The 27,185-nt window shown below is 39.1% G+C and overlaps 1 protein-coding gene across 2 annotated transcripts in view; it reads left to right on the top strand.

Moving 5' to 3' along the window:
• The window catches only part of TRPM6 (transient receptor potential cation channel subfamily M member 6), a 142,861-nt gene that overhangs the window by 7,929 nt on the left and 107,747 nt on the right, over positions 1-27,185 (top strand). For both annotated transcript variants that reach the window (XM_032427461.1, XM_032427462.1), the window contains exons 2-5: positions 14,935-15,014; positions 17,933-17,971; positions 23,051-23,228; positions 26,719-26,932. In XM_032427461.1, coding sequence (XP_032283352.1) covers positions 14,935-15,014; positions 17,933-17,971; positions 23,051-23,228; positions 26,719-26,932 — 511 coding nt within the window. The remainder of the gene's footprint in view (positions 1-14,934; positions 15,015-17,932; positions 17,972-23,050; positions 23,229-26,718; positions 26,933-27,185) is intronic.

The raw sequence follows: 27,185 nt of genomic DNA, 5'->3' as shown, positions 1-27,185 counted from the left end.
TGATAGTTTCAATTTCTCCCCTTCTCTTAAATTATTTTACTTTTTGATTATAGTCATCCTATAGTGGGTGTGAAGAGGTATCTCCTTGTGGTTTAGATTTGCATTTCCCTAAGGACTAATGATGTCGAGGATCTTCATGTGTTGATTGGCCATTTGTATATCTTCTTTGGAGAACTGTTTGTTCAGATCCTTTGTGTGGCACTTATTTTTGACCCAGCTCTTGAGATTTTTCTCCTGAGAAATGCACATTTCACATCCACACAAAGGGGGATATGTCCATTTATTTATTTTTATTTTAATTCATCTAATGAAAGGAGTATGTTCTAAGACCCCCAATGAATACCTGAAACTGTGGATAGTATCAAACTCAATACATACTGTTTTTTCCTATGTGTACATACCTATGATAAAGTTTAATTTATAAATTAGGCAGAGTCAGAGATGACGATCTGTAGCTAATAATAAACAGTTACAAGAATATACTGTTATCAGAGTTACATGAATATGGTCTCTCTTTCAAACTATCTTAGCTTACTGTACTCACCCTTCTTGTGATGATGTCAGATGAAGTGAGATGAATGATATCGGCATTGTGACATGGCTTTAGGCTACTACTGATCTTCGGATGATTTGTTAGACTGCAGTTGACTGCAGGTAACTGAAACCACGGACAAAGGGGGACTGCTGTACACAGTTTACAGGGCTTCGTGACCCTCTTGACATTTCTCTATGGGTCTGAGGATACTCACAGAAAACATGCTATGTAGCCGGGATTTTTCTGGGCATTTCATTTGCTTGATCTTACTCATATTATCTACTAGGGACCGCATGGGATTCATGTGAGGGTCCAATGTTCAGGAAAGTGATTTGTAAACCATAAAACACCATACAGCTTCGGGGGTTGCTATAGGTGCAAGCTCTGGAGGTCAGTGATAGTGAACTGAAGTTGTTAAGGGCGCCAACTGGAGTCAGACTGCCATGTCTGAATCCTAGTGTCACTTGTATGAGCCGTTGTGTTTTGGGGCAGTTGTTCAACTTCTCTGACTCCATGTTTTCATTTGTAAAATGGCGGTAATAACTGACCTACTTCCCACACCTTCTTGGGCAGTTAACATAAGTACTTCGTATTGTGCAGGTGGGTACACAGAAAGTGCTGAATAAAGGACAGAAAGTCCTGCTGTTGTGGACTGAATGTTTGTGTCTTCCAAAATGTATATGTTGAAGTCCTGATCTCCTATGTGATGGCGTTTGGAGGTGGAGCCTTTGGGAGGTAATTAGGTCTTGATGGATGCCCTTATAAGAAGACACACAGGAGAGATGATCTCTGTCTGCCATGTGAAAATACAGGGAGAAGGTAACCATTGTAAACCAGGAAGATGGCTCTCACCAGAACTTGACCATCTGGGCACCCTGATCTTGGACTTCTGTTCTCCAGAACTGTGAGAAATAAACGTGTTGCATAAACCACCAGTGTATGGTCTTCTGTTTATAGTAGCCCAAACTGACTAAGATAGCTGCTATTAATATTATCTTACAGAATGAACTAGGCATCTTATCTTATAGTGGAGCAGGTTGGTCTTTGAATATGGAAGTATCTTCCTTCTTTCTGGAGAAAATAGATGTCCTCCACTGATCTTTAAAAGAGTCAAGAAGTTTTTTTAAATTAAATCTTATAATCTTAGGAAAGAGAATTTTACTCCTAGAAGAATTTAAGCCCATAGGGTACTCTATAGATCCTTGGCCTAGATCAGTTAAACGTCTCCAAACTTTGTCACTACTGTTAGTGTCTGCTTTAAAGTGATTTAAAAAAACAAAACAAAGCCCCTGCCGACTGCTTCCCCCATAATCTTTGTCCTTACCTGGCCTAGAGGAACTCAGGATTCTAGGCAGACAGTTTTGCTCTGTGACAGGAAGGTCAAGCAAGTAGGCATTGTTGGAGTAAAACAGAGAAGAGGGTCCAGAATCTTAAAATTTAAACTTTCTAAAATTTGTTAGAGTCTTTAGGCCAGCAAATTACGAGGGAATGGTGAATCGGCCTAAGACTTTATAGATTGGATCTTTGCTCTTGAATGTAATACAGAGGCAAACCATTCAGGCTCATATTTTGGTCTCTTGAGCTTACAGCCTTAAGAGGGAAACCATATTCTTGAGAAGCAACTCTTAGAGTGGAGACTTTTCAGACAGAAATTGCATCTTGCTGGCTGGTATTTGGGTTCAGCAAATATGGAGTGTGATCGGTAAGCCCTCTGAGGTCCACTCTATGGAGTCTTCCTGATGTCAGAGTCTATCTTCCAGTTTAGCTGAAGGGAAAAGCTCTGTAAGGTTCAGTCTACCAGAGTCTCAGAGTTACTGGGATTCCAATGTTTGTGAGTTTTGTTCTCTGACCTACAGATGGTGTGTGTGTGTGTGTGTGTGTGTGTGTGTGTGTGGCGCTTGGGTTTTATTAAAAATTTTTCATGACATTTGTTAAACACGGTAAGGAAGACTTTATTCAAGAGGGTCTGCTGCAATGGGGGTTTTGCAGTAGGGCAGAGAGATGGGACTCAATTCGGATTACAACAAGTGGAGATTGATAGCGAAGGAGCAGGGTGGGGGTCAGTGGTTGGAAAACCACAAGAGAAAAGATCAAAGCCAGAAGGATTCTTGCTAGACCAACTCCACAGGATTCTTGCTGAAGGCAGGCCAGGGTGATCAGATACCAGGGGTTGGGGATTTTCACTAACTGACCCAGCAGATTCTTGCTAAAACTGCATTAGCAGGGCCAACCACAGAGCCCGAGTTTGGGGCCTACTCAGAAAAAGGACTCAAGTCAGAAAGAGCGTGAGCCAAGTTCAGTCAAGGAGAGAGTCTTGGTCAGTTTGAGACATGAGGTGGCTAAGGTAGACGGTTCCTCTTTATGTAATAGAGTCACGAAATACCTTGAGCATTTGAGTGACACATTCTTAAAACAGAAAAGCTGCTTTTCTTTTGTTTAATCCCTCTTTTATAATTACCTTTTGGGTCATTTCAAGGTCTTTTCCTTATGGATATAATATATTTCTTCCCACTTTACAATGGCAGAAGATATACAGAAGAAACATCTTAATGACTAAAACTCCGTGAAAAGGGAAAGCTGCTCCGTAGTTTTGCTCCTCAATGACAAAGAATGAGAAAGGCATTCCGTGGTAGTTATTATCTTCCCCTTTCCTTCCTGAATTGCACTGAAAGAACAGTTGGTTTCTAAACATCATTGGAACTTTGAAAATCAAGTGTAACAGCCAGAAAGAGAAGTTGGGAAACTTTATCCTAGCAAAGGCTATTTCTCATCTGCCAACCCCTGTTACTCACAGAGTTCTCGGTATCCCACTGACAGACTTGTGATTCTCAACTTCCTGGACCACACTCATTTTATTAAAACATTGTTTTCCTTCTGGAATATTAGTGGAATTACTTATTCTGGATGAGAATTCTTTTCTTCTGAAGAAAACAAAAACAAAACCGATTGGTACACCACCTTAAATCTTGTAGCTTAAATTAAGATAGAAATCTTAAAGATTCCTATCTTTTAAATTAAACATCTCAAAGATGTTTTTTTTTTTTTTTTTTTTTAAAGTCAGCTGAAAAGCTTAAAGATGAAGATAAAAATCTTACATTAAGATATAAGATTTAGGGGAGGGAACATTCTGAACTGAGAGCTGGCAGAAATCTCTTGGAAGAGAATCTTCCAAAATTGTACCCTGTGCAAACAAGTGTGTTTACCCTCAGAGGTGATCCTTGGTCAAATATATTTAGGGGAACAATGGCTAATAATGAATTTATCTCTTCTGGAGAGTCACACTATTTGCATGTGTTTATATAGCCCCAAAACATTTTCTTTTCATCCCATGTAATGCCTTTGTCCTCTAGGATATACTTAAGAAACTCTAGTAAAGTGCTTGAATGTGTACCCAGAACTCAGGTAGATATTGGGGATACTACAAGAAACAAGACAGTTCCCTATGTTCCAGGGCTTAGAGTGTAGTCAGTCTAAATAGGTCATGATTGTGCAGTGCGTGGGGGTAAGCACAGAAGGCTCAGGGGCACATGGAAGGAGATCCTGATTCAGAGATTCGGAGAGTTTCTATGAAGGTTTTTATGATGTCTGTCTTGGTGGAAAAAGGAGGGGAGTGGAGAATATCCTCAGCAGAGAACAGCATGGAAGGAGTAGGAGGCGAATTCAGAGGATTCACAGTTGTTGAGTATATTTAGAATGTAGAGATTGAAGTAGGGAGAAGCCAGAGACAGGTGAGAGAGGGAGCAGCTCAGATGTCATAGGCAGTGGGCTATAAACCTGGTGAAGGACTTTTAAACTATCCTGATGGCATTGGGGGAACCACTGAAAGGTTTTAGGTTTTACTTTTTCACTTAAGAAGACTATAGGCTTTACTGCAGAGAATGGATCAGAGAAGGGAAATCTGGAGGCAGAAAGACCGGATGGGAAGCCATCTAGCCAAGAATTCGTGGTGACCTTAGGATCGTGGCAATATAGATGGAGAGAGGTGGGCTGATGCAAGAGCTATTTAAGAAATCGAATCAATAGGTCTTTACTCTTTTTTTTTTTTTTTTAAAGATTTTTATTTATTTATTTGACAGAGAGAGAGACAGCGAGAGAGGGAACACAAGCAGGGGGAGTGGGAGAGGGAGAAGCAGGCCTCCCGCAGAGCAGGGAGCCCGATGCGGGGCTCGATCCCAGGACCCTGGGATCATGACCTGAGCCGAAGGCAGACGCTTAACGACTGAGCCACCCAGGCGCCCCAATAGGTCTTTACTCTTATCCTTTACCCTGAATTCCTATTTGCTTAGTGTAGATGTCTGCAGACCCATATATTCTGAGGCACTCATTTTTAGGTTAGTGTATTGGGGACATCCTTGGAATATCGTGTGCCACTTTGCTCCAGAGTATATCCAGTGGGATACTACTGGTGTTCCCCATCTATCTTAAGTTCCGTGGATCCCCTATTGAGAGAGTATCTCCTATGCTTTGTGATCCGTAGAACGCACAGTGTATTGTGCTGTTATACTGTGAAGTGCGAGTAATAAAAAGGGGACGTATGATTGCACAGGTGTATCTCCTACCTTCCTTTTTCTCCCTTGATAAGGGGCAAAGGAGAATGCTGAGATTTGCAGCCTTCAGAGCGAAATGGGCTGACTTCCGTAGCACATAGGTAATAGGGTCTTGGGCAAAATTAAAAAGAAGGAAACGTTTGTCATCCTCTCCTTGGCTTTATCAGAAGAGGAAGCATTTTCTTCAAGGTTGAGCCTTCCTCCATGGCTGTTCATACGATTTCTTCACCAATCCCCTGCCCCACCCCCTCTAAGTCTCTAAAGTCATTTTCATTCTCTCTTGTATCTTCTCTCTCTGTTTTTATTGACTTCTCTTTTATCCAAAAACAAGGTCTAGGCTTTCTCAACATAAAATACGTGTTCTTTCAATTTTGGCCTCTTAAACATATTGCAAAAGAGCTCTAGAATTGGTGTTTGGTAGAACCTGCTCCTCCTCCATTAAGAGGTAGTAATAATTGTACCCATCACACAGTTGTGAATATTATTGTAGCTAAAGCACATAAAGCACTTAGCACAGCCTTTGGCAGATACGAAAGGCTTACATTGATGATGGCTTTTGCTTTATATGGTTGATTTAGTGGCTGTTGTTCTTAATATTGTTTTCCCAAGGGTATATTACACTAGCTGCCTCCTGTTTTGCAACCTATTTCCTTTTTATTAAATAGACTTTATTTTATTATTTATTTATTTATTTTTTAAAGTAGGCTCCACACCTAGCATGGAGCCCAACATGGGGCTTGAACTCACAACCCTGAGATTAAGACCTGAGTTGAGATCAAGAGATCAAGAGTCGGATGCTTAACCAACTGAGCCACCCAGGCGCCTCTGCAACCTCTTTCCTAAATCTCTCTCAGTCTGCTCAGTGATCGTGGCCAAAATCGCCATTCTCCTTACTTTCTTTTCCTTTTAATTTTTTTTAAAAGATTTTATTTGACACAGAGAGAGAGAGAGAGAGAAAGAGAACAAGCAGGGGAAGAGGGACAAGCAGACTCCCCGCTGAGCGGGGAGCCCGATGTGGGGCCTGATCCCAGGACCCTGAGACCATGACCTGAGCCGAAGGCAGACACCCCACTGAGCCACTCAGGTGCCCCTCTCCTTACTTTCTTGTCAGTATTAAACTTCTTAGCTTATCTTTGAAACATCCTACTTTCATAATCACTTTTTTTTTTTTTAATTGAAGAGGGAAAACTTTCTCCGTTCTCTACTTCAGGTTCATGTCACCATCCTGTTTAGTAACTCTTTGTTCATTATTCCCTGAACTCTTCTGCACCCTATGTTTAGTTATTTTCAGAAGTTCTTGGCTCTTTCATCTTCTCTGTTCTCTACTCCCCAGTGACCTCATGGCTTTTACCGTAAGTATTCTCTGAATTCTCTTCCAGGCTGGAATCTCTGCATTTCTAACCACCATGGCATTCTATCACCACCTCCCAAAACCTTTGTCACCTTTCAAGGACTTTCCTAAGTCTCATGTCCTCCTTGAAGCCTTCCCAAATATCGGCAGGCAGAGGGATTTCTGCTTTCAAGGAGTCCCACATCATGCTTTTGTCCCATACTTGGTATCTATTTATAAACATAGGTTTTTCCCCTTTGGTGTTGGTCTTTGGGACACAGTTTTTTTGTTTTTATTAGAATAATATATGCCAACCAAAGTATTTTTGAATGAATGAATAAGTGAACGAATGAAGCTATTATTCTTAGAGATATTGATATTTTAAAGGAAGAATGGATAAACAGATAAAATATATGCCACCTATGGATTCTGAAGGGCTGATCCCCTACTTATGCTGCAGTGACATCTTTGGGATGGAGAATTTGGTAGGCACTAAAGTCAGCCAAAAGGTTAGAAATGAATACAGTCAAAATTATCTTTCAAAAGTCCCTATATTGCTCATAAAGCATCGTATGTGAAGATTTGATCTCTAATTGCTTTTTCTCTATGTTGAAACTTCTTTTCAGTTGAGCACCAGATTCAGTAGGGGATGTTGAAATAACTAGCATGCACTCATTGGAATGAGATGCACAGACTAAAACGTGTGTGGGATCTGAGACCAACAAGGAATCAGTAGACCCTGTCTCACGCTCATACTCAAGTGACTCCATGCAATCACTTTTGGGCAGTGGTTTTCTATGCATGGTTCATGGATTCCTGGGGGTCTTTGAGATCCCTTCAAAGGGCCCCCAAAATCAAAATTATTTTTATAATGGTGCTAAGACATTATTTACCTTTTCTACTCATTCTCTTAAGAGTGTACAGTGGAGTTTTCCTGAGGTTACATGATGAATTCACAGTATCTAAAAAGGCTATTAAAATACTATTTCCTTTTCTGGTTACATGTCAGTGTGAGGCCAATTTTCTTCATACTTCAAGCCAAACCACTTATTGCAACAGGTTGAGTATAGAAGCAGATATGAGAATCTAGCTGTTTTAAGCCAGACATTAAAGATATTTTAAAAAATATAAGACAACTTTCTTCTCTCTAAAACTTTATGAATCTCAGGGTGCCTGGGTGGCTCAGTTGGTTAAGCACCTGCCTTTGGCTCAGGTCATGATCCCAGGGTCCTGGGATCGAGCCCCACATTGGGCTCCCTGCTCCGTGGGGAGCCTGCTTCTCCCTCTCCCACTCCCCCTGCTTGTGTGCTCTCTTCCAAATAAATAAATAAAATCTTTTTAAAAAATTAAGTAAAAATAAAAACATTATGAATCTTAAATTTTTTTTCATAAAAAGTATGTATGTTAACATAAATAGGTAAATAGATTTATTTAAAATGATTTATTTAAAATGAACTAATGAGTAAATATCTTAAAAAGTCCCAGTTCTAAATTCTGAGACATAAATATTGGTAGACATACTCATATAAAGGAAAGCTTTTTGGAGGTCTTGGTAATTTCTATGAATATGAAGGGGTCCTAAGCTCCAAAAGTTTGAGAACTGATGCTCTTGGGCATTATGTACTTCTGAACTTAAAATGGCATTGAAATTGTTCACACTTAAATCGTTTTTCTTTCCTCTCACCTTTCTTCTTCTAGCTCTCACTTATTCCTTTAGCAAAAAATTTAGATTTGTCCAAGTTAAATGTGTGGTACGTGTCTCTACTGAATTTGACCAAGTAAAATCCTGTTGCAATGTTCTTTCTGCTGTGCTGCACATATAGAAACCTTACTATGGATGATCAAAATAAAATTGCCTTTAACCTGTAATTCCAAATAAAGGTGTTATTGTCCCAGAGTATGGTGGGTTTCCTAAAAGTCAATTATTTAAGGATAGCTTCACTAATAATGACACCTGTGGTAAAAAGAGTATAGCTTCACCCCAAGAAAAGGCTTTTTAGACTATTAGTTCACTCAGATGAAGTCCTAGTAAAGTTTTGGATAATTTAATAGGATATTTAGAGCATAAATAAAGACGATCTGTGTACATGGGTAACAAATTCATGGATATTTTGCTACTTGGAAATTGGAAAAGACGGATTTCTTTTCCTTCTGTTCCCATGGTTCTTGGTCATGCCCCTTTGAAGAATGAAGAGGTAGACCAGACGGAGTGGTGGGTAGGAAAGCAAAGTTTATTGAGCGATAGGCACAAAGCTCCCGGAGAGGGAAGGGATCCAAGAGGGTTGCCACCATAGTTTCTAAGTCTAGGGGCTTTTATGGGCTTGTTTGTGGGCTGTTTTCATCTGATGAACCCTCCATGAGCCTGTCACCCAATCAGGTTTGTGTCATCTACCTATCACGTGGAAAGAGTAGAGGCCTCCTTCCAGGGTGGTGTAAAATCCTTTTAAGGGTGGTTTCTTCTTAGGGCATGGCCCCTTGTCCCTGCCTGCCTTTCTTCCAGTTATCCTTCATTAATTGCATCTAATTTGAAAATCTTAACAGATTAGTTATGTAACAAATAGGCCCAGCATTCAGTTAAATTCTGTGTGTAACTATTCAGGGACAGTTGTAAAGAATACTCATAAATGAACCTCCTATTTCTTGTCCCCTCTTAACAAAATGATTTAACATGATCTGAGATTATAAACGTTTTATTTGCGTGTTTTATTCCCCAGGGGATTAGATAAAGCTGAAGCCTGTGTGACAGCAGAGGAAAGGATGTCCTAATTGTGTTAGTACTGACGTAATGAGGACTTTCACCGGTTTGGGAAGGGGAGGGTTGGAGTAAGACATCGGTTTAGTTTGAACCTTTATGATATGCTCTACTTGGCCGGTCACTGTTGAGTTCTTCCAATTCCCCATTAGGCTCTGTAGAGAATTCATAAATATTTTACTCATGTACTTACGAGTTTATATAATGTAGACGTTCATTCTGAAGCTCTAAATGCCTTTGCTCAACAAGACAGGGAATGAAAACGTTAGCAAAAGTTCTCACCTAAACAGGAGAACTGGCATTTTAGGAGATTTGGAGTTGCTTAGTTGACATTCCATTTTTATTGGTGTTACCAAAAAAAAAAAAAAATCATTACCAGCAAAAATAGCGCTCACTTTTTTCTACCTCAAAAGAAGAAAACATGTAAGATTATTTTTTATGAAGTATGCCTAAATGCTGCCTGCTGGGAAGATTATTTACTGGAAGTGAGATCAACTGGTGGCAGTGTTGGTGAGCCAGATTCTTGGGTTTTGGTTATTTTAGGTTTGCCTGAGACTGTCAGTCTTGGATCAAGCGAGTCCGATGAAGTATTCCTGTATTACGTGGACAGAACCCCGTAGAAGACCCTGAGCTGAGTCTTCCAAGTGAATGGGTTTGCTTTGCCCTGAGCAAACAGATGGTGCAGTGTGCAAGTCCGTCCACCTGTGACTCAAGTTTGAAGGAGTCCTTGCTCCAATGGAGAGGCCATGTAGAGGAAATATCAGATGTCCTTCTGGAGTCTGAAAACATTACTTCTCTGGTTGGTCCATTCTGGTGCCTCCCTGCGTATTGTAGATTCCAAGATAAATAAGACAACACTCTATCTTAACATAGATTATGATTAATTTTAAGAGAAAAACACCTGAGTAAGCATAATTAAGCATTGTTCGTGCTGTGATATGTAGAAGATAGTGTGTGGGGAACATAAAAAAGGGGAGTAAGTAGTCCGTTTCACTTGGAAAAGTATTTGTTAGACATTAGTTTTTGTTTTGTTTTTTTTTAAGTACAGAAGAGTTTTAAAAAAGAAAGCAAGTGACCTATAATCTGTGTGCCCCTTCACCCCCAATCACCCAGCCCTCTGGATGTTAAAAAAACAATTCACGCACACATGTAGATTTTTTTTTTTTTTTTTAAATTAAGGAATACCTCTAAAACTATGCCTTCTCAGAGATTCCCCTGAGAGAGAATCTCTTCTCTGGAAGACCTGAAAAGCTGCAGTGTAGAAATACTTTCAGAGAGGGGAAGGATTAATTCATGGAGAGCTTCTGTTGGAGGATTTGTTTTTGGACATTTCTGTGTTATTGGCCACCCTCACCTCAGGCTTGGGATTGTAAGTAAAATCTGATTATGTTTTAGAGCGAGCCACACACTGAGCCTGAGACCAACAGTTTCCTTTCTTTGTCCTCTGCCTTTCCCTCCTCCAAATAATAGTGACAATCAGCAAACATCTCCCCTCACTTGTGTGCTGTGTTGGTGTATGTGTATGTGTGTGTATATATACATACATATACATATATATTTTAAAAAAACACCCAGCTTTGTAGGCTGCTGTGATGGCTGCTGAAATGGTGTAATCTCGACTGTCTACCACTACCCATGACAGTTTGCTGCTCCAAGTGGCAGAAGCCAGCCCATTGGGCATTTGTCCTTAATAGATGTGGGCTATTGAATTAAAACCAACAAACATTTGGTTTCTAATTGTTCTCTGTTGTCCTGAACATGGGAACCTCTTCCAGATGTGCTTCAGAGTATACTTTTGAAAAGGCTACCATTATGGAGTAGAGGGGAAAAAAGTAAGATTCGAAATTGGGAATTGTCTGAAACTCTTGCAAATTCAGCCTGCTTTTCTTTTCCTGTAGTTTTAAGATAAGATCCAAGAGTTCCAGGAGCAGAGTTTCCATGTTCTTGTTATGGCTCAGGCTTCCTGTTTACACCTTTGAAGGGAAAATTGTATTTATGGATTCCTGAATACACCTTTGAAGGGAAAATTGTATTCATGGATTCCTGAAGTTCTAGTCTAGGTGTGTTCATTTTGTTGTTCATTCAGTAATGATTGGGCTGGGCCCTGGGGCAACAGAAGTGACTGGCACAGGGCCTATGGGCACTGGAGTCTAGTGGGGAAAGTGGACCTGGAGAAATCATTCATTTTTAGTATGAGAGGTCCCAGGAGGAGGATTTGGAGGTCAGGAAGTATTTTTCTATGAAAAAACAAAATACATCAAAGTTAAGTTCCCTGGCCACCCACCAAAAGCTAATTTTTTCTTTTTGATACACCAATAATGAGGGCTAAGCTTTATAGCCTTAATAAGTCCCACGGAGAATTCTAAGCCTTTAATTTATCTATTCCTTTCAACAGTGTTATGAGGTATTATTATTGCTATTATCTCCATTTTTAATATATGAGCAAACAGGCATGAAGAAATTAATTTGCTTAGATGGTCCTACCAGTCAGATGTCTAGTCTTGTAAAGAAATGAATGACAGCACAGCCTGCTTAATTTGTGTATTGAGGCTCCTATACTCGGGACCCTTTTTGGAGCTCTTTTTTTTTTTTTTTAAGATTTTTATTTATTCATTCGAGACACAGAGATAGAGAGAGAGCACGAGCAGGGGGAGAGGCAGAGGGAGAAGCAGGCTCCCCGCTGAGCCAGGAGCCAGACATGGGGCTCGATCCCAGGACCCCAGGATCATGACCCGAGCCAAAGGCAGATGCTTAACCATCTGAGCCACCCAGGCGCCCCTGGAGTTCTTTTTAATAGTTAATTGGTGCACAGGCAGCTTAACAATATAAATTCATTATCTGTTTCCTTCTTTTTATCCCAAGTTCCATCAGGATAAACACCTTGTCTTACTTGCCATAGTATTCCCAGCATGCAGCATGGAGGCCTATCCAATATATTGGTTGAGTGAATTCAGAATGAAGAGCTCTTTGAGAACATTTGAATTCCCTTGTCACTCTTTTCTCAGTGCTTTGCAAAAATTAGGGACTTAATAAATGTTTGTAGAATGAATAAATGAAATTCTTAATTTTTGAAGAGGGGACAGGGTTTGTCAATTCCAAAAGATTGTGTCATTTGTTATTATAACAAGTAGATTTTGAGTTTAATTTGTTTAGTTCATTCTGAGTTCTGTGATTCTGAATTTTTCCAAGTGTGTATGTTTTCAATGCTTTACCAACTTAGCAGATGTTTTTTTTTTTTTTTTTAAAGATTTTATTAATTTATTTGTCAGAGAGAAAGCACAACCAGGGGGAGCAGGGGACAGAGGAAGAAGCAGGCTCTCTGCTGATCAGGGAGCCCGATGCGGGACTCGAAATCAGGACCCTGGGATCATGACCTGAGCCGAAGGCAGATGCTTAACCAACTGAGCCACCCAGGTGTCCCAGCAGATGTTTTTTTAAAAAGCTGCTGACTATGCAAAAGGGATAAGAAGTAGAATAATTTTAAGATGACCTGAGCTTGGTTTGGGAAGTTTTCCTGGTTTATAGTTATGTTCAAAATGCTCAGGAACCAATCAATCAATGCCCTCCTGCCCCACCTCCTTTTTGCTTAACAGGATCTGGATTCTGGTTACATACAGTTCTATTCAGTAGTCAACACTTATGTTTAGGGTTGGTGAATATTGAACAAAATCCATGAGTTAAAGTATACAGAGGATTCCAAAAATGCCTCATTTGTAATCGTGGGAGAAGAAAAACTTTTCCTCTGCTCTTTTAGGTTTGATGGCTGGGTCTGTGAAATAAAATGACAGAAGAAAAGCTATGCAAATTTATTAATTTTTAATATTGTGGTCATGACAACATCACAGAAAAACAAAAGTAAATACCCAAAAAATGGTGATATTTGGGAATTCATATACTGTCTTAATAGGGGAAGGGTTGGGGGGATGTAGTCAATTTAAAAGAGAGTAAATGATTTTTAGAAGAGGTGAAGGGGCTCTTAGAAGAATAGATGGGAGATATGATAGTTTATGACAAGGTTTGTCTGGGTGTGGTGTTGACTTCTACTCCCTTCTCTTGAGATAAGAGTCAATCCTTTCTGGTTGATGAAACTCCTGGGGATTTATGATAGTTGAGCTCCTTTTGGAAGATCTATCTTTAGGCAGATAAAGAAAGTTCAGAGAAAGCCTCTCACTGCATTTGCTGTTTTTCAAGTGCCTACAGCTCAAAATAACTTAATCGCCAAAGCAGCATGTTTTAGGGTGGCATGTCCTGAACATCTGGGACCTGAGGACAGTGTGATAAGGAGGTGGCACAGCTGGATTTGTAACCGGTTGTCTTGTGCAGTGCATTCCCTGCAACTGTAGGATGAGAATAGGTGTCAGAGTGAGGTGGGGACTGCACTAACACGGAGTTTGGAAAAGCAGATTCCCATTCACCACCTTTTTGCCACTGCTGTTAACACATGCGTTTATAAAGTTAGATCTGTACTTATATTTTTAGACCATACAGAGCTAAAATATTTTCAAATTAGGAGAAGGCCAAGCTCATCAGTTGGTTGGGTTCAAAATTCTCACTCATAAAGTTCCACTTTGGCTAAGATTTCACGGAAGCTGGAACCTCAGCAAGATTCTGTGCAAGGATTTCAATCTAAAATGGACCTGGAGCATATGAAAAGTAGAATCTCACACATGTACCCTCAGAAGAAGAGAACTTAAAAACTGAGACACTGATTTCCAGTAAATACCTTATTTACAGAAGACTGAGACTTATCTCCTGACCAGCATCCTCTGCTTCTGGACTTACAGTATAGCTTATGGAAGAGCTTGGCTATGACTTGAGTTTTGTAGAATGGGAGAGATTTTATTAGGAGGATGAGCAAGTACCAGTGGCCCACCTGGATTCAGGGAGGGTCGTGGGTTGTGCAGCCTGAAGCAGCCCAGTCCGTGGTAAGCCATGCGTACGGAATGGGTATCAGATTGCCTATCTAAATACGGAGGTAAACCGAAGCAAGTTCTCGTTATGAGAAATTGAATTTATTCCAGAGGAGCAAAAGAATTGTAATTCAGGAAAACACTGGAGCAAACTACACGTGAGTCCATTGAAGGCTGGGGTGGTTTATATTTACCGGCAAGAAGTTCAAAGAGGGGGAAGTCCAGCTAGAGTCCAAGCTGTAAGTTCATTGGCTTGAGACTGGGGAGAGATTCTTGGCAGATGTTCATTGGTCAGGAGATAAGTCTCAGTCTTCTGTAAATAAGGTATTTACTGGAAATCAGTGTCTCAGTTTTTAAGTTCTCTTCTTCTGAGGGTACATGTGTGAGATTCTACTTTTCATATGCTCCAGGTCCATTTTAGATTGAAATCCTTGCACAGAATCTTGCTGAGGTTCCAGCTTCCGTGAAATCTTAGCCAAAGTGGAACTTTATGAGTGAGAATTTTGAAATTCGAAAGCCTGAAATTCACTCTATAGGACTATGGTACAAGATTTTTAAGTGACTTTTAGCAGAATTAAGGGAATGCTTCAGTTATAACATTCCTTCCTTCCTAGAGTTTTGTGCATTTATGGACATTTTGCTGAAAATGAGATTATGGATGTATTAATTTTGTGAATGTTTTTGTGTTCACATTTGGTTTGTGTCTGTGATAGAAGCCAATAAATGCTTAGCCTGTTTCGGGTTGATCTTGGCATTTTAATTCATCTCCATGATATTTAAATATATCTTGCCTACCTGAACTACTGTGGTTACATTGCTTTCTCAATTACAATATAAATATAACGACACTTTTTCTTTAGTCCCAGAAATCCTGGATTGAAGGAGTGTTCAACAAGAGAGAATGTAACAAAATCATACCTAGCTCAAAAGACCCTCACAGGTACAATTTTTAATATTTTTCATTTTAAAGCAACACTACTTTGAGGACTGTTTGTGGAAACTTAGAGGTGTGATTTTTCTAGAGGATTTAATCATATCTGTGAAGTTAGCATTTATTTATTTTTAATCAATATTTGTTTCTTTGTCTTTATAAAAATAATACAGGATTATTGTAGACAACTGGGTAAGATCAGGGACCTTGTCAGTTTCGTACCTTACTCAAGCCTCTGACAGCACCTGCTGTGTAGAAGCCTCCTGATTAATATCTGTTTAATGACTTAATGAAGTGTAAAGAAGAAAAAATTTATCATAATGACATAACTGTTACTATTGCTGTGGATTTCATTTCTCTAATGCTCATGTTTCTCTTAGTGGGAGAATAGAAATTAGGGAGTATTATGCTAAGTGAAATAAGTCAGTTCGAGAAAGACAAATACCATATGATTTCACTTATATGTGGAATTTAAGAAATAAAGCAAATGAGCAAAGGGGGGAAAAAAGAAACCAAGAAACAGAATATTTTTTTAAAATATTTTTTATTGTTATGTTAATCACCATACATTACATTATTAGTTTTTGATGTAGTGTTCCATGAAAGAAACAGAATCTTAACTATAGAGAACAAACTGGTGGTTATCAGAGGGGAGGTGGGTGGGGGGCTGGGTTAAATAGGTGAAGGGGATTAAGAGTGCTCTTACCATGATGAGCACTGAGTACTGTACAGAACTGTTGAATCCCTTTATTGTACACCTACAACTAATAGGACACTGCATGTTAACTATACTGGAATTAAAAAAAAAACTTAATTAAAAAAAAGAAATTAGGGAAATATCTAGTGCTGTATCCATTCCACCATTCCATTCCCCAGAACTTCTGAATACTGAATATTCAAAATATTGTGAACGTTCCTTATCCCCAACTCAAGCGTTTATGGAAAATAGTGACAATAGTGACAGTTTGGGATATTTCAGGACCCCGTGTTCAGATTATGCAGACGATTCCACGTTTTCCCCAGAGGGTTTTTGCTTGAGCCGATAATGGACAGCAGATGGAATGACTTGAGTTTGACTGCTCTGAGTTGTTGAGAACCCTTTGGAAGCTCTACTTGTAGAACAAAGTTCAAATCAGCAGCCTGTGAAAGATAGGAGAATAAAGGGCTATGGAAAATTCCCCAGGGTAATTGGGTTCATGAAATTAAGATTGGGTGGCATTGCCCTTGGAGAGTAGAGGGGAAGGGAAAAATAGAAGAGCAGTATTTTAATTAGAGGGACCACTCTATTTTTAGATTCTTTTTAGCATTTGACCTTATATTCATTGAAAGTTCAGAAATCACAGTTGTATGCTTATGAAGGGTAGCATGGTGAGGTCATTGAAATTCTTGATCTTTGGGGATGACTAAAACAGTGTTCCTTGCCTTTGTTAAATATTTACTAGCCCCACCCTCACTGAATTACCTGGGCTTTGTAAGCCCTGTGATTGGAAGTTCTCATTTTACCCCCTTATAAAATGTTTACAGAATGGCAAGGTAAACTTGTTTTTTCCCTTCATCTTTTATGATATCTTGTGATGTGATGGTGGTTACAATGGAAGTCAGACTGAGCTCACACAGTCCTGCTTCTGTAAATGGAGAATCATCTTCATGATCATCTTGAAACCTAGTGAAATGTGATAACCCGTAGGCCATTAGCCCATAGACTCAAGAAGAATATCAGTGATCATAATTCCATATTATGGAATGGTCCAAGATCTGCATTTTATGGAAAAAAAGTCCTCTCTATTTTTATGTGATTGTGAAAAAAAAATTAATGGATGATTATGGATCTTCCTATGCCAGCCTTTTTCTTAGATCCCAGCAAGAATCTCAAAATTATAGCTTTTGTGAAGTTTTCTTCCTGACGGTGCAGAAGAAAAAGGTGGTAGTTCGTGGTTTTAAAATTAGATAAAAGTTGATCTTTTAGCAGTTATTTTTATAGTTCCTAATAAGAAAGAAATCTGATAGACTTGATTACAATATCTTTTTTCCTCCTTATTTTGAATTTGTTGTTGAAGTGAAGCTTCTGAGAAAGGAGAGTCCCAAAAGGCTAGGACAGGAAGAAGTGAAAGGCCTAAGTATTTGTTTCTGAATAATTTAGAATGACCCTGATTCTTTGAATACTGTCCTTTCTTCCATTGTTTTAACTAGTATTCTCTTCTAGTTAAAACTCCTTTATACCTAAAATATGATCTGTGATGATCACAATGATCCCCTAACTTCAGAAGTTTCTTTTGAATCCTAAAAAGATTAATAAGGGTAATACTTATAATCATACCAGCTGTCTTTGGATTTGATAGTGTTTTATGGTTTTAAAATAATATATAGTATTATAATTAATATATATAATACATACTTAATATATAAATAATGTACCATTATATATAAATATTTATATAATTATATGTCTATATATTCTATATTTATAAACATAAATATATATTTTTTCTTAATTCTCAGAATTCTCAAGAATTCTGTTATCTTCAGAGTGTAATGGTAGTAACAGCCACCATTATTTTATATACTGCAGTACACCACTCTAAGACACATTACACACATTATCTCAGGTAATCCTCTTAATAACCTTAGAGGACAGATATTACTTTCAAATGTGAAAACCAGTGCTTGGGGAGAAATTGTTAAGTCAGTGAGATTTCAATCCAGGTATTTAGGTTCCAAATTCGGCATTCTGTCAATTAGGTCATGGTTGCTGCAGTGTAATTATATTTGGGAAATGACATATGGGAATGTTCGGGGAATGATATATGAGTACTCAGCAAACCCTGATTTTTTAGATCAGGGAAAATAACGGATGTTTATGGTATAAGCATTAAATATGCTTTCAGATATATCACTAACCTAACAGAGGTTTTGTCTTTTTAATTTAGATGTACTGCAGGATGCCAGGTCTGCCAGAATTTAATCAGGTAAGACTTAGATAAATAAGATTTCTTTTAATATTTAGGCACTCTGTTTAAAACTTATTGGGAGAGTTTTCTCACATCTTGAATGGACTCAATGAAAGGGCTTTATTGCGTCTTATTTACCTTTCCAAAGGAAGGTTTTTTGTTTTTGTTTTTTTAGATTTTATTTATTTATTTGAGAGGGGAGGTGGGGCAGAGGAAGAGGGAGACAGAAGCAGGCTCCCCCCTGAGTAGGGAGCCTGACATGGGGTTCGATTAGGATCCCAGGACCTTGGGATCATGACCTGAGCCAGAGGCAGATGCTTAACTGACAGAGCCACCCAGGTGCCCCTCCAAGGGAAGTTTTAAAAAAGAAATGTGGGATTTTTTTTGAAGGAGAATGATTATTTGAATGCCAATAGATAGATTACTTGAATTACTGAGACATGTAAATGGCAAGGGCCTTTGGCAAGAGCTTCTAGTGATTGAAATACATGTAAAGCATGTATTTTCATTTGCTCATTTGAGAGAGCAAGAGAGTGCAAGCAGTGGAAGGGGGTGCGGAGGGGCGGAAGGAGAGGGAGAGAGAGAATCTTAAGCAGGCTCCACACTCAGTGCGGAGTCTGATGCAGGGCTCCACCTCACAACCCTGAGACCATGACCTGAGACAAAAGCAAGAGTCAGATGCAGCTGGGCCACCCAGGTGCCTCTGTATTTTATTTGGATAATGAAGATGGTTTTTCATATACAGCACTGTATTTGATCTGTGGTTTGTGAGTGATGTGTGCTCGTACCAACCTTTAATTCTGACACCAGTTTTGACATGTGTGTGTTTTTTCCAACATACCACCAGGTAATTAACTAAATCCTGCCACTATCTACCTGGAAATAGCATCAGATCCTATAGGTTAAGAGCTCAGTCCTACTAGACTACCCTTCCTCCCCACACATCAGGTGCCAGTCACAAGTCCACGTTATTACCTGTGCTTCTGACTGATAGGCTAGAGATCAGAGGTTCCCAAGAACTCTTCCATGGGTTCAATTAGTTTGCTAGCAAGGCGTCCAGAACTCAGAGAAACATTTACTTATGTTTACCAGTTTATTATAAAGGATGTTATAAAGGATAAACAGCCAGATGGAGGAGATGCATAGGACCAGCTATGTGGGAAGGGGCCCAGAGCTTCTGTGCTCTTTTTGAGCAAGCCACTCTTCTAGCCCCTCCATGTGTTCACCAACCTGAAGTCTCCAAATGCCATCCTTTCGGGGTTTTATGGAGGCTTTATTACGTAGGCATAATTGGTTGAATCATTGGCCATTGGTGGTTGATTCAACCTCCAGCATCTTTTTCTTTCTTAGCATTTAGGAAATTTCAAGGGTTTTAGGGGCTCTGTACCAGAAACGGGGGCAAAGACCAAATCTGTGTTTATTAAAAATCATAATATCACACAAGCTTATGGGCAAAAATAACTCTAGCAGAATACAAATGTTAACAGCAATTTGCATTTTAAACTACGTGTTGGTAACTGGTTTTACCTTTCTCTTTTGTAAATGGAGGAAAATGAAAATTTCCTTAATTTTGATCATAGTTCACCTTATGGATCGACCCAGTGTTAAATTTGTTTTTTGGAAAAGGACAAATCTGGAATCCCAAGTTTGGCAAATCATGGCAAAAGGAAAACACCATCCACGGATGTAGGAGAGGAAGGAAAAGGTTGCTGGGTGTATTGGTCTGTTCAGGCTGCCATAATAGATTCCCACAGACTGGGTGGTTTGAACAATAAATTTTTTTTTTTTTAAAGATTTTATTTATGTATTTGACAGAGACAAAGCAAGAGAGGGAACACAAGCAGGGGGAGTGGGAGAGGGAGAAGCAGGTTTCCCACTGAGCAGGAAACCCGATGCGGGGCTCGATCCCAGGACCCTGGGATCATGACCTGAGTCGAAGGCAGACGCTTAACGACTGAGCCACCCAGGCGCCCCTAAACAGTAAAAATTTTTATCTCAGAGCTGTGCGAGTCCAAGGTCAAGGTGCCATCAGAGTTGGTTTCTGATGAGGCCTCTCTTCTTGCTCTGCGGGAAGCTGTCTTCTTGCTGTGTCTTCACATGGCCTTTGCTCTGTGCACTGACAGAGCTCTTGTGTCTCTTCCTCTTTTTAGACACCATTCCTAACCGATTAGAGTCCCTCCTCTATGACCTCATTGAAACTATTACTGCCTTATAGTCTCTGTCTCCAAATACAGCCACACTGGGGATTAGGACTTCAACATAAAGAATTTTAGGGAACACAGTTCAGTTCCTAACACTGACTGAAGAGTTTCCATTTGACTAACCTCTTTTTACCTTTCCTCAAATTATTTTTTCTTTCTTTTTAGTAATTATTTAAAATTTGCTAAAATTGAAAGCAAGCATAAGACTCTATTGAAAAGAAGTGAAAAGGCTTCATTTACTCCTTCTGTTTCCTACTTTATTCTCCAGAACCTTTCCCTGGCAATTATTTTTCCCAAATTTGCAATCTTTAGAGGTAACCAATGTGAACGATACTAGAAAAATGTCTATTTCACACCATCCAGAACTTAAAAGTTGTTGAAACTTATAATTTTTGCACCTAGCTAAGACCTAGTTTGATTTTTTTTCATGTGGAGAGTGAAATGCCCTGGTGTCAGTTACTGAGCAGTCTGTCCTATCCATTTGTGGTGTCATTTCTGTCCCACAACAAATTCCCATATGTCTATGGCTCTGTTTCTAAGCTTTTCTTTAGTGTCATTGATCTACTGCTCCTGTTCCTGGTAAATGCCACTCTGCTTCATTATTATAGTTTTGTAATATATCTTGATATCTGATAGGGCAAGTCCTCTATGCTTTATTCCTCTATGCTTTTAAATCATTTTACTCTTTTAGACAATTTATACATCTGTATAAATGTTAGAATCGCTTTGTCAAATTCCCTGAAAAATTCTTTTAAGAGTTTGATAGGTATTTTATAGAATTTATAAAAATAATTTGGGAGGGAATTGGCATTTGGCACCTTTACAAAGTTGATTCTCAAGGTGAGATTTTAGTTAGTGATGTATAATTTGGAACTTCTGAAAGTTTTAACTAAAAGGATGGACATGGAAGCTTTTTTAAAAAATAGTTTAGGGGCAATTGGTTTCTTCTATGAGATCATCATGCCATAATTTAATGATCTGGTAAAAACTGGAATAAAACTATATTGATTCAAGTCAAATGGATTAGGCTAGAAAAATACTTTGAGCAAAGTGGATTCAAACTGAAGAATGGTCCTATGAAAGGTTAGTGATTTATCTTTCCAGTTTCCAGGTGTGAATTATGGTTGCCTCCATTCATTCATGTTCTGTTTAGAAAAAGCCACAGTGAAATGAATCATTCAGCTTATGAATAGATGTTTTTCCATTTTGAAGACTATCCCTCGTTCCAAAAGATAACCAGGTGATACATTTCTCTCTAGTAGATTCCGATTATGTATATTCTGTACATTTGAGATTATTCCTTCACCCTTTGAGTCAAGAGCCCCTCCATATAGAACTCTAAAATGATCTGACTTCTTGTTGTCATCCTGTTCCTTGCTTAATTGAACCCCATAACTTGTACACGTTTTTATGTTGCTTTTCACACCTACACACACAAAAAAGCGTGAATCACTTATAAAGCTGAATAACCTCTTTATATATAATAGGCATATGAAAGTTCTACACGCTCAAATTTTAATTTTTCCTTCTGATTTTTTTAATTCATGAAACACGAGAAGCTTATCGCCCTTTTGCCAATATGATTATTTTGTTAGTTTTTATATAGTTCTAGTTTCAAAGAGATTTAACCTTCTAATTTGCCTCATTTTGTATCTGAAACAGTTTTTAAAACTTTTAATTTGCAGGAACATTTAGTGAATTTTCCTTCCTTTGTAATTATATCACATATATTTATTATTTAATTTATATTTATAGTCAAGCCTCATTCATGGCTCTTTTCTTGTGGTAGCTCTGTGTTTAATATTTCTCTGACGTTGAATCTTTTTTGGCATTGGTTAATATTCTTTCCTTTTGATGTGCATATTATGTTTTACATGAAGACGTTTTCTGACTCTCCTTAAGTATTGCATGTTAGAGATTTTTAGTTTTTTTCTTGTTGAGATATAATTGACAGAAAATAAACCACATATTTAAAATGTACAACTTGATTTTTTTTTACCATCTTAACCATTTTAAGTGTGTATAGCTAGTAGTGTTATTTCCATTGTGTAACAGATCTTCAGAACTTTTTCATCTTGCAAAACTGAAATTTTATGTCCATTAAACAGTAACTCCCCACTGGCCACTCCTCCCAGCCTCTGGCAACCACCATTCTACTGTCTGTCTCTGTGGATTTGACTACTGTAGGTATCTCAAATACGTGGAATCATACAGCACTTGTTTTATGACTGACTTATTTCATTTAGCATAATATCCTCAAGGTTTATCCCTATTGTAGCGTATCACAGGATTCCTCCCTTTTTTAAGGCTGAATAATAGTCCGTTATATGTATATGCCACATTTTGTTTATCCATTCATCTGTCAACTTGGCTATTATGAATAATGCTTTATAATACTTATATGAACATGGGTGTGCACAAGATTTTTAGTATTTTTTTTTTAAACATTCCCTAGATGATTTTAATGTGCAGCTAAGGGAGAGAACCACTGAGGGTGTTTCTAAACTCAGAAGACAATCTAGTTATATAAGTCTAATATAAATCTAATGTGAAATTTTATTATTTTTTTTTTAAAGATTTCATTTATTTATTTGACAGAGAGACACAGTGAGAGAGGGAACACAGGCAGGGGGAGTGGGAGAGGGAGAAGCAGGCTTCCCGCGGAGCAGGGAGTCCCATGCGGGGCTCGATCCCAGGATGCTGGGATCACGACCTGAGCCAAAGGCAGACGCTCAACGACTGAGCCGCCCAGGCGCCCCCTAATGTGAAATTTTAAAAAAATTGTTCATACATGCCATCTATATTACCCTAGAAAAGTGTAGAAACATTACATCTGTTTTCTATTTTGACATTGTGTGTTTTCTAATCTGAAACTGGTTTTCATCCCATCTTTAAGGTGTTACTGTGGGCGATTGATTGGAGACCATCATGGGATAGATTATTCCTGGACCATCTCAGCTGCCAATGGTAACGAAAATGAACAATGGTCTGTTGAAAAGCATACGACGAAAAGCCCTACAGATACGTTTGGCACTATTAATTTTCAAGATGGAGAGCACACCCACCACTCCAAGGTTTGCTAATAACTCACATTATTTTTGGTAGTTTTTAACAGAGGATAACCTCCAAATGTTTCTGCAAATTTTATCTCCAAGTGTAGATGATCAGATGACCGAGTTTTATTGCAGAAACGATCTGTGTTATTGACCTCTTCACAAAAATGACCTGACCCTTCTCTTTCCTTTCTGTCTGAGGGACATGGTACCTTTCCCAGGTGTGGTGTGGCCCACTCTCTATTTGACCTCTTTTAGCAAGCTATGCCTTCTCTATGGGGGAATGGCTTATTGCTCTTGAGACAGTTGCCAAAGGGCTGCCCTTCTCTTAAGGAATGGAGGAAAGCCACTGCCAAAGAGATGGGTTTAGCTGAAGCGTGGCCATAGCAATTACTGGTACCTTGTGGCTGTTCATGCTTGCTATGTCCTTGAGAGAGGAAATGAGGACATTTCTCTCTGTACCTGCCCCCAAGTGTTCGTCCTTAGGCTTTCCAGGCCAGTCTTGCTCCTGTCCCTAATATGATAATTTTGCATGTAATTTGCATAATACTGACGCGTCAGCTATCTCTCAGGTGTTTTTTTCTTGAGCTTGTTAATCACCTGCTGCTTTTTCAGAGACAGATTTCCCTGGGGAACCTGCAGGGGGCATCCATCTCAGGAAAGCCTAGAATCAGCTGTACCCTAGAGTGTGACCATCAGTTGGATGGATTTGAAACAACAGTTCTTAATAATGCAATCATAATCAAGTTTCGCAATACAGTTTTACAGTAATCTACATTTCCAGTTGTTAATCCTCTGTGTTTAGCTTTGTGTGTTGATGTTCTCTTTAGTTGGTGAGAAAACTGCCCTTATTCTCCTCTGTAATCTTTTCTGGAAGCTGACGCTTATTACCCTGTAATTTTCCCCTTAAGTTTTAGTCTCCCTCCTTTTGCTTTTATGTTTATTCATAATCACCTTCATTTCCTCATTTTTTCATCCATTTGACAAAGATTTATTAGGTGCTCATACTTTGCTGTGCCCCAAAGAGCGTATGCTCCATGTACTAACATTGCTTACAGTCTAGTGAGGGGAAACAGGAAATATACAGTTACCATGGGCAGGGTGGGAATACAGGTTCTTCAAGAAAATGGAAAGGATCACTCCTGTTTTTCTGGGGCAATGTGAGTGTGTCAGGGAAGTATTGGCAAGTGTAGGGACAGCTAAGCTGAGAGCAGAAAGGTAAGTGAGGTGTTTGGTGTCAGGTGAGGCAGAGGCCTAAGAGCACTCTGGGCTTGTGGGAAGGCCAAGGGAGAATATGGTGCATATAGGAGAACTGAAAATATGGTTCAACAGATCTCCTGATCACTCATATGTTCCATGCTTAGCATTAGATCGCCATTATATCCTGAGTACCTGAATGCATTTTATTTGATCTCTCAGAGGAGAAGAACCTACTTTTTATATTTAAGCACAGAATTCTACTTCTGTCTATGGTGAGAGGCAGGAAAGCTGTGAGAGCTGGTTATTCATCTCCCACCCCTGCATTCCCTTTCCCAGTTTTATCCCTCCCACCTCATTCCAGGAAGGATTTGAGGAGAATCTAGGCCCGGAACAATCTGCCTGAGTTAGTTATAAAGGAGGGGGAGGGGAAGGAAAGTCATTAACCTTTAGCACCATCTTCAGTTGGCCTTTGGAAGAAAAGACTAGTGCTGATAATTTAGTTAATCAAGGTTGTTTATCTGAAATCTCAAGGAGGAATGTCTGCTAGGACTAAAAGGACTTCTAGATGAAAGAGAGAGGCGCACCTGGGAGAGAGTTGAGCTAGATGAACCAAGTCAGAGCTGCCTCCTTCCTTTGGCTTTATTTGAGACAACACAAACCATTTCACAAAGGTCAACTTGTATTTTTTCCTACTACTTGAATATGTAATAAAGCCATGGCAACTCATTTTCCTCACTTAGAAATTGAATCCTGATTATCCTTAGGTTCTATTACATTCTGTGATGGCTGTAACATTTTAATAATTAAATAAAGGGATTATGTTTTAAGAATTTCAAAGGTGAGGGGCGCCTGGGTGGCTCAGTCGTTAAGCGTCTGCCTTCGGCTCAGGCCATGATCTCAGGGTCCTGGGATCGAGCCCCATGTCGGGCTCCCTGCTCCATGGGAAGCCTGCTTCTCCCTCTTCCCACTCCCCCTGCTTGTATTCCTTCTCTCACTGTGTCTCTCTCTGTCAAATAAATAAATAAAATCTTAAAAAAAAAAAAAAAGAATTTCAAAGGTGAATAGACAGTTATTTTAAGGCACTATTACATTCTGGAAGATAGGTAATAATTCTATTTGCATATGTATGAAGATCTCCACCTGTGGTTCTTTTTGGTATAGTTTTCTAATTCATGGTTTCTTATTGTCCTTATTCCTGTAAGTCTGACTTGGTCTTGTTGGTTAGCTTATGCCTGAGGATGGCAAACTCCTCTCAGTATGATTTTAACAGTCTGTATGTGGCTGCATCTATTGGAAAAAGAGAGCCGGCTGTACACCATGATCTTAGGCAAAACACAAAATGATTCTGGTCCTACCTGCTGATTCGGATTTCTCTCATCTTTTCTTTGGGTTACATTTAGTTAAAAATACGACTCCTGTGAAAACTATTTGTTTTGGAAAAAGACATTTTCAGAGGGATAATTCCATATAAAGGGAACGGTTAGAATGTAAAATTTACAGTAAATTAAAGTACATACTCCCGGATCATAATTTGATTTGAATTATGGAAATGTATGAAATAGTCAAGTAAATTAAAAGTCACAGTGATGTGGTTTTGGAATATATGTGAGGTTCGGTGGGGTAAGGTCTGGAGCCAACGACCAAGAAAGAATTCTTGAGACGTCTGTGGTGCAAAATGGTAGTTTATTAAAGCCCGGGGACAGGACCCCTGGGCAGAAAGAGCTGCTGCACCGGGGTCTTGAGGAGTGGCTGATTATAAACTCAGGAGTTGGGGGAAGTAAGGAAAAGGGAGGTTTCAAAAGAACTTTCATATGCTAAAGAGGACCTACAAGATAATGGAGGCTTTGCCATTGTCAAGCTAAGGTTGTTTTCCCCTCTAGCAATGTATTAACTTTAAGATAGTGCTTTGTCTTCAGCGAGCCTTCTGCTCCTTCATCAATAGCATGCATGAAAAACCCCCATTTCACCTATTTCTAAAAGCTTTTTTTAAAATGGGTTTCCTGGAGTAGTGGTTTTTACCAGTTTGAAGTATTTCTGCCTCATTTCAGACCTTCTAGAGAACATTGGTGGGCCAACCCTGAAAGCCAGAGGAAGCCTTCCTACCGTGACTTGTTAATTCCCAGAAGGAACTTACAGGGGGTGTGGGATCCTTTCAAAGTAAATGTTTCCATTATACAACGATGAACTTTTAAAGAAATCTCAGACACTTCCTTTTAAGTTTTGGCCATTTCAGTCACCCTGCTGTGTGCTCATTGTTACCGGCATGTAGTTTTTCCTATTTTATGTACATGTGTCTATGCATATCTTCCAGTATATTAGAACTTCTTATGATACAAAGTTGGATCATCTGTTACATTTAATGTTGAAAGAGTGGAAGATGGAACTGCCAAAGCTGGTGATCTCTGTCCACGGGGGCATCCAGAACTTCAAGATGCCCTCCAAACTTAAAGAGATCTTCAGCCAAGGTTTGGTCAAAGCTGCAGAGACAACAGGAGCGTGGATAATAACAGAAGGCATTAATACTGGTAAAGTGCACTCCCTGCTTCACTTAAAAAAAAAAAAAAAATCCCCTCTTTCTAACTGAATCCGGTAGTATGGCACCTAATCTCTGCTCTGCAGTGCTCCCAGGAGACATGGTGGCATGAGAAAGACAAAAAGCATAATGGCTAGGAAAAAACCCAGAATCATAGACCTTTCCTGGAATACGTTTTTACCATTGTTAAAATATGCTATTTTAACACAACCGTGGGTAAACTTCTGGGAAAGAAAATAGTCTTT

The sequence above is a fragment of the Phoca vitulina genome, unplaced genomic scaffold (assembly GCF_004348235.1).
Source record: "Phoca vitulina isolate PV1807 unplaced genomic scaffold, GSC_HSeal_1.0 scaffold37, whole genome shotgun sequence".
Classification (NCBI taxonomy): domain Eukaryota; kingdom Metazoa; phylum Chordata; class Mammalia; order Carnivora; family Phocidae; genus Phoca; species Phoca vitulina.
This window is presented reverse-complemented; position numbering and strand designations above follow the sequence as displayed.